At 39.7% G+C, this 6,792-nt stretch overlaps 3 protein-coding genes across 5 annotated transcripts; 2 read left to right on the forward strand and 1 right to left on the reverse strand.

Moving 5' to 3' along the window:
- The first annotated feature begins 247 nt into the window (after positions 1-247).
- On the forward strand, positions 248-2,636 carry LOC111458036 (proteasome subunit beta type-2-A-like). The gene is made up of 3 exons (XM_023100530.1): positions 248-532; positions 623-746; positions 2,077-2,636. The coding sequence occupies exons 1-3, from the start codon at positions 375-377 to the stop codon at positions 2,410-2,412; spliced, it is 618 nt and encodes a 205-aa protein (XP_022956298.1). The 5' UTR covers positions 248-374; the 3' UTR covers positions 2,413-2,636.
- Positions 2,637-3,304: 668 nt separating this feature from the next.
- Positions 3,305-5,701, reverse strand: LOC111457446 (non-specific lipid-transfer protein-like protein At2g13820). Of its 3 annotated transcripts, none has more exons than XM_023099646.1 (6): positions 5,593-5,701; positions 5,313-5,508; positions 4,171-5,034; positions 3,970-3,996; positions 3,827-3,880; positions 3,305-3,751 (listed from the first exon to the last, which is right to left on the reverse strand). In XM_023099646.1, the coding sequence occupies exons 3-6, from the start codon at positions 4,508-4,510 to the stop codon at positions 3,543-3,545; spliced, it is 630 nt and encodes a 209-aa protein (XP_022955414.1). In that variant the 5' UTR covers positions 4,511-5,034; positions 5,313-5,508; positions 5,593-5,701; the 3' UTR covers positions 3,305-3,542. The 3 variants fall into 3 exon arrangements, with proteins under 3 accessions (XP_022955414.1, XP_022955413.1, XP_022955412.1); XM_023099645.1 differs by having other exon boundaries at positions 4,171-5,129; XM_023099644.1 differs by having other exon boundaries at positions 4,171-5,526; positions 5,593-5,687.
- On the forward strand, positions 5,529-6,619 carry LOC111457447 (non-specific lipid-transfer protein-like protein At2g13820). Its single transcript, XM_023099647.1, has 3 exons — positions 5,529-5,949; positions 6,073-6,132; positions 6,220-6,619. Exons 1-3 carry the CDS (start codon positions 5,631-5,633, stop codon positions 6,348-6,350), a joined length of 510 nt encoding a protein of 169 aa, XP_022955415.1. The 5' UTR covers positions 5,529-5,630; the 3' UTR covers positions 6,351-6,619.
- The last annotated feature ends 173 nt before the right edge of the window (positions 6,620-6,792 follow it).

Consider the following 6,792-nt stretch of genomic DNA (forward strand, 5'->3'; position numbering starts at 1 on the left):
TTTTTTTTTTTTTTTTTTCTGTGGAGTTTTAGCTCTTAAGAAGGCGGTTGCTTTCTTCCGGTGTAAAAATCTATAAATAAATAATAATAAATAAATAAATGTGTTTTTGCCTTTTTCTATGCATTTATTTTTATTTTTGGGTTACAAAATAAATTAATAAAAAAGGGAAGGAAGAAAATTAGAAAAAGAAAATAATTTAAATCCAAATTTTGAAAAATAAAAATGTAAAATGAAAAAGCCTCTTAAGAGTGAGAGAACTTGTTCTTCAAGTCGCTGCTGTAAAAGCATATAATTTCAGAAGGGGGGCTCTCCCGAATTTCACATAAGCTTTGTAAAAACCAGATCGATTTCAAGAAGAAGAACGAAGAAGAGAAATGGAGAGCGTATTTGGATTTGTTGGCAACGGATTCGTCATAGTGGCGGCTGACACATCGGCGGTGCATAGTATTTTGGTTCATAAATCCAACGAGGACAAGATCATGGTTCTCGATTCCCACAAGCTCGTTGCAGCTAGCGGCGAACCTGGCGACAGGTTTGAGGTTTTTGTTGATGGAAATCTTGTTTCTTCTCTAATCGTTTGCCTTTTGTTAATTATGTGTTTCTTTCGACTGTGATTCGATAGGGTTCAGTTCACGGAGTATATACAGAAGAATGTGGCTTTGTATCAGTTTCGCAATGGTATCCCTCTGACCTCTGCTGCTGCTGCTAATTTTACTCGCGGTGAACTCGCAACCGCCTTGCGGAAGGTAATATCATTTCTTCTTACTAAAACTTTTATTTGACTACATTTTCAACCTTTTAAGTTTTGGGAACTTTGGATCATGGGGGTTGTTTTAAGCGGTTCTAATAATTCATCGTGATGATGAAGTATGAATAGTTTTGTCTTCAATCTAACTTTTACTAGTTTGTGGAGCTTAGAACTGTTCAAATGTTTACAGAGCGAGGGAATATTGTCTTGGTTTGTTTTTTTCGAAACCCCTTGATTTCTGTCTTTCTGTCATCTTGAAGGATGCCTCACAATGGAAAGAAACTAGACCGATAACCATCTCCGGATGTTGTATGTTAAACACTTTGATTTGCGTTTTTGTTCTTGTATCCAGCTGTGTTGAGTGTAGGCAGGCCAAAGTTCATGTATTTCTCTTATATCATGTTTCGTCTTGCTATTATCATCATCCTATTGGTTCATTTCTTAGTATTAGGGATGGCATTTCATAATTCAGAAAGTTAACAATGATGAGCTTATGTATTGTACTCTACTTCTTGCCTGAGAAATAGAACCAAGCCTACCGATAGATATTGTCATCTCTGAGTTTTCCCTTTAAGGACTTCCCCGGAAGGGTTTAAAATGCTGCTGTTAGAGAAGGGTTTTCACACTCTTATAATGAATGTTTCGTACCTTTATAAGGAATGTTTTGTTCCCTTCTCCAACCGATATGGGATCTCATAATCTACTCCCTTGGTGGCCAGTGCCTCGCTGGCACTCCTCCCGATGTCTGGCTCTGATACCATTTGTAACAGCTCAATCCCATTATTAGTAGATAGTCCTTGTAACCTCATTTAATTTCACTAAATTCTGCTAGAAATGTGTTCGAATGTAATTTGATGTGTTGGTGGGCGAGATCGGGTTGGCTTTAAAATGGTATGGCATGTGATGTGGTGATGACTGCATAGAATACTAATGACTTTCATGAACGCTGGTTCGTGTTTACAAATGTACACTCTTATGTCTAGTTCTATGAAATCTTCCTTGATCTTGCTCCCCTAGCGTGCACAAGGGTGACGTCTCTTACTGAGTTGTCTGCTTCTCAAAGTACCAATTATCATGTTTCACCACTACAACTAAGTTTTTAGCCACTGGGGCACAAGTCTTTGTTCATTAAGGATAAGCTAGGCTCGATGTAGAACTCGTGTGAATAACGAGCCCATAAAAGAGGAGTTTTACTGTGTAATTTGGTTTTTGTGCTTAGAACATAATAATAAGTGATCCACTATTCTTCTTGTAATCCTGCATTTAGCTGTATCTTTGAATGAGCTGTAACTGTCTCCTGATTTCAATTGTGAGTTCTTGATTTTCAGAATCCATATTCTGTGAACATTCTTTTGGCGGGATATGACAAGGAGACAGGACCATCCCTGTTTTACATTGACTATATTGCCACCCTTCACAAGGTTGACAAGGGAGCTTTTGGTTATGGATCTTACTTTTCACTCTCCATGATGGATAGACACTACCATAGTGGTATGACAGAAGAAGAAGCTATTGATTTGGTTGATAAATGCATACTTGAGATCAGGTCCAGGCTTGTTGTGGCCCCACCGAACTTCGTTATCAAAATTGTAGACAAGAATGGAGCTAGGGAGGTTGCTTGGCGTCAATCCATCAAGGATGGAGCTAGCGTTCCTTCAGCTTAAGATTTAAATGTTATATCAGCAGAGGTTTGCTTTTCTTTCTGTCTTTTTTACTTTGTATGGGTAAAATACACCCTCTTCTGCTCTTGTTTCAGACAGTCTGATAGAGTAATGCTGTGGTTAACGTGAACACAATCTGAACTATAGATTGATTTATCATCTGCTGTACTGAAGTTCAAAGGTGCTATTTATGAATACATTCATATTTAGGTTGGCCTCACAAAGAATTGTTGGTAGTTTTTTCTTTGTTAAGTTAGAATCTGAAAAGCCAATCCTATTTGGGTGAACTTCCCTTCTAGGCTTCCCCTCAAGTTTTTTAAAACGAGTGTGCTAGTGAGAGATTTTCACACTCTTATAAAGAATGTTTCGTTCTCTTTTCCAACCGACGTGAGATCTCACAAATCCATCCCCCTTATGAGACTTAGCATCCTTGTTGGCACACTGCTTGATGTCCACTCCCTATTCAGGGCTCAACATCCTTGCTAACACACCGCCCGATGTCTGGCTTTGATATTATTTATAAACAGCCCAAGTCTACTGCTAGCAGATACTGTCCTCTTTGACCTTTGCTTTGAGGGGGAAAAAATGCATATGATAGGGAGAAGTTTCCACACCCTTATAAAAGAAGTTTTGTTTTCCTCCCCAATTGACCCGAGATCTTACCTATCCTAAAAGTGATTTAAAGAGCTAGCAACTCACCTTTCTTACAAATCATCTTAGAATTCACATTTCTTACAAATCATCTTAGAACTCACATTTCTTACCAACCATCTTAGAAATCACTTGAAAAGCTAGCGACTCACATTTCTAGCACTATTTGTTTAGGGCGATGATAGTGCTTGAGGTTTAACTATTATCGTAATAGACTCCAAACTATTTTAATTTATGTGGGAAAAGCAATAAAATGAAGAACTTAAATCGATTATAACAAAGTAACAAACAATTCTCGGTATGTCTGCTTTTTAGGTATACAAGCAGTCACTCCTCTGAACCAACTCAAAGCCCAAAAACCTAATCAAACAACTATTCCACTCAAAACTCAAAAGAATAACTCCCCACAATTACAAATAAATAAACAGTTCTTTGTTATTTTTTGTTGGAACCAATAAATCAACAGATATTGGATAAGCAATCTAGTATAGCTTCGAAACCATACAACTCAATGCCAATCCCAGAAGATAGAAGTTGTAAGTGGATATTGTAGCAGATGACGGAGTCAGTTCAGGTGAAATCCCAGTCCCGGCATCAGTGGTTGTGGTCGGAGTTTCAGGCGGAGTTAGAAACTCTGTGGTGTCTGCTTCCGGTGACTGTGCAGGCGTGGCAGGTTGAGGGATGCCAGAACCTAATCAAGAAATGCAAAGCATTTGGAGATCAACACAAGTTTTTCAAACTCAAAGCTTAAGTGTGAAATATGTACCTAGTGGAGTTGGTGATGCATCAGGAGAGAGGGCTGGACCAAGTGAGATAGGACCTATCAAAACATACCAAAAAAACTGTCATCATCCTCCTCCTCCCCATAAAAACATCAGTCTTGTCACTCTTTGAAGAAAAGCATATTACCTGGAGCTGGAATAGGAGCAGCAGAGGCTGCAAAAAGAATCCAAACAAACACCAAGTTATCAATTTTCTCGTTCAGAAATGGATCAAATTGAAGAAGTTTCCAAAAAGTAATATGGAGATGGAGATTTGAACTTTGATCTCATGGTTAATGACATTTATTTGTTCTATGTTGTCAATTTTTAAGAAAGTTAGGAGTTGTACCTCTGCATTGGACTGGGACGCCGGGCATGTTACAGGCACGAGGAAGAGAAATCGCCAGTGATCGGTTGATGGGTAGTTGGAAGGGAACGCTTGCAGTGACAATGAGACAGAGGCAATCCATTCCTGTGCCAGTGAGCGACCTTAGATAATCACAACAGCTTGCAGTTGGTGAAGTGCCATTTGCTGTGCTGTTTGTGAGCAAGTTCATGCAAGGAGTGAAGCGAGCAATCATGGAAGGATTGCAGGGTGAATTGATCTGACCCAAAACTGGAAGAACTGCTACCGCAAAAGCTAGAGCGAGCACCGGGATTGCTCGGGCAAGGGGAACAAATGGCTCCATTGGGATAACTCTTGTGGGGAGTGTATGATAATGTTCCGACGCTTTGGATTTGGAAGTTTATTGGAGTTAAGAGGAAAAGATGAAGGAATTTATAGAAGAGGGTCAAAGTAAGAGGGAGTGGAGGGGAAGCCATGGGATTGGTTTTGAAGCTCAACTACCTCAGCAACCACTTGCAGGCTTCAGCAGAGCTCAAATTCATTACGGCTATACTTCCGAGTTCAAACTGACATTCTTGTGCTCCCTCAATTCTTTGAATAATATAGCTAATATTTTTATAAAAATTCAATAAAAAGGTTACATTAGTTCGCTCCAATCTCGGGACTACGCCCAATTTTCTACAACTTCATCAATTCAATGGTCTACAAGACAAATGAGCCTTGGCTTGCCCACCGTTCCTTTGATTTTGGCAGATTTTTGCTTCAAAACTTAGCAGTATTAATGTATCCCGTCGGTACATGTGCTTCTTAAGAGACTATAACTCCTATTGAGGGGGCTGGAGCCGCAGGCCTACTGCATATCAACCACTGCACACGTACTCCTCTTTTGATCAGTGTGGAAGGACATGACTTGTGCAGGACGTATGTTCTTACTTTCTTCTTCCCATCATACTTTTGTTTATCTAACCCGCAGCAAAATTTCTCGAAGGGTTAGGATAACCATTGACCAAACACAGAAAGATATAAAAGTCCAAGCCAAAAGAAGGATCAAACTAGGATTACGCTTCCTACACGCCATTAAAGTTTAGCCACCCAAATCAACAGCCTTAACGACTCCTAAAAGTCCTAAGTTTCTGAGTTTTTACCTGATGAAGAATTTGGTTGCCGTGATAACCGATCTCCATATACCTTTCCCAAGTCCAGGCATTAGGTGTCAAAGCGCCAAAGTTGACCAGCTAGCTTAGCCCCAATAGCTCCAACGAAGAAAACTGTTAAGGAAGTAGGAAAAGTGGTTCACCAAATCAAACTTCTCTCCATCTGTCCCTTTCGTCCTTCCATTCCCTACAAAAACCACAAATTCTGCTCGGAACTTCACAAATCAAACTCTCTAACCTTCTGAGTTTTCATCAAATAAACTCTCTTTACCATTCCCAGAAGTAGTTTTAATAGTCCTCCATAGCAGAATGGAACACACAAAGATGGTGATGACTCTAGTTGCGGTTATTGTTGCCCTGCACTGGGCAGGAGCAGCCGCACAGTCGGACTGTACAAATGTGCTGATCAGCTTGTCTCCATGCTTGAATTACATTACAGGGAATTCCTCTACCCCATCACAAGCATGCTGCACACAGCTTGCAAGTGTTGTCCGTTCACAACCACAATGCTTGTGCCAGGTCCTGAATGGTGGTGGCTCGTCGCTTGGGATCAATATCAACCAAACCCAGGCCCTGGCTCTTCCCCGAGTTTGCAATGTTCAGACTCCTTCCATCAGCAGCTGCAATGGTAAGAATTCAAGTGGAAAATTTATGGGCACTACTGCACATTAATAATGAGCAGGAGGATTATTTATGAACTAATATCAATCTCTATCTAAAGCGCTAACTTGTAATACCTGAAAATTGTCAGTTGCTACTCCCACCGGCTCTCCAGCAGGAGCACCAGAATCTTCAAACAACATTCCTTCAGGTAAGAACAAAACAAACGCTTAACTGTATGCTCTATCAGTTTGTTCACACGGCAACTACAAATTAAAATACCTTACTGCTTGTGCAGGAACTGGATCAAAGACTGTTCCATCAACAGACAACGACTCATCAGACGGAACCTCGAACACTGTGTCAAAACCTCTACTATTCTCCATCTTGTTGGCTTCTGCATATGCTTCAGCTTTCAAGTTGTACTGATCTTCTTATCAGTAGCCTATCTTCTACAAGTCTTGTTTATTGTTCATTTATTGCATTTATATTTTTCCTGGAGTGTCCATTATGTAAAACATCCCTTTAGTTTAGGTGTTTTTTTATCATCATATTCTCCTCTTGTGGGCATTTGTTTCCAAAAACTTGTATTACATCAGAGATTCTTTCGAATAAATTACACGATTATGTGCTTGTGAGTTTTATACTGACCAGAAGCAACATGAATCAATGAAATGAATGTCTAATATAGTTATGAACAAATTCAATCATCTAAAAATGAATCTGAATTAAGTTACAAAAATTATCTTCATTTTCCAATAAACATAAGTCCAAATAAGCCAGCTTCCAGTCAATTGTTACCTTAGGAAGTCCACTCATCAGGAGAAAATCTCAACATGGTAACAAGAAAAACGGGGGGGGGGGGGGGGGG

This window comes from Cucurbita moschata, unplaced genomic scaffold, assembly GCF_002738365.1.
Source record: "Cucurbita moschata cultivar Rifu unplaced genomic scaffold, Cmos_1.0 Cmo_Scf00020, whole genome shotgun sequence".
In the NCBI taxonomy this organism is placed as follows: domain Eukaryota; kingdom Viridiplantae; phylum Streptophyta; class Magnoliopsida; order Cucurbitales; family Cucurbitaceae; genus Cucurbita; species Cucurbita moschata.

Coding starts and splice junctions, on each gene's coding strand:
- LOC111458036 (XM_023100530.1), top strand. CDS start 375: ATGGAGAGCGTATTTGGATTTGTTGGCAACGGATTCGTCATAGTGGCG. Junction 533..622: donor AGCGGCGAACCTGGCGACAG/GTTTGAGGTTTT, acceptor GTGATTCGATAG/GGTTCAGTTCACGGAGTATA. Junction 747..2,076: donor TCGCAACCGCCTTGCGGAAG/GTAATATCATTT, acceptor CTTGATTTTCAG/AATCCATATTCTGTGAACAT.
- LOC111457446 (XM_023099646.1), bottom strand. CDS start 4,510: ATGGAGCCATTTGTTCCCCTTGCCCGAGCAATCCCGGTGCTCGCTCTA. Junction 3,997..4,170: donor CGTCCCAGTCCAATGCAGAG/GTACAACTCCTA, acceptor TTCTTTTTGCAG/CCTCTGCTGCTCCTATTCCA. Junction 3,881..3,969: donor TGCTCCTATTCCAGCTCCAG/GTAATATGCTTT, acceptor ATGTTTTGATAG/GTCCTATCTCACTTGGTCCA.
- LOC111457447 (XM_023099647.1), top strand. CDS start 5,631: ATGGAACACACAAAGATGGTGATGACTCTAGTTGCGGTTATTGTTGCC. Junction 5,950..6,072: donor TTCCATCAGCAGCTGCAATG/GTAAGAATTCAA, acceptor GAAAATTGTCAG/TTGCTACTCCCACCGGCTCT. Junction 6,133..6,219: donor TTCAAACAACATTCCTTCAG/GTAAGAACAAAA, acceptor CTGCTTGTGCAG/GAACTGGATCAAAGACTGTT.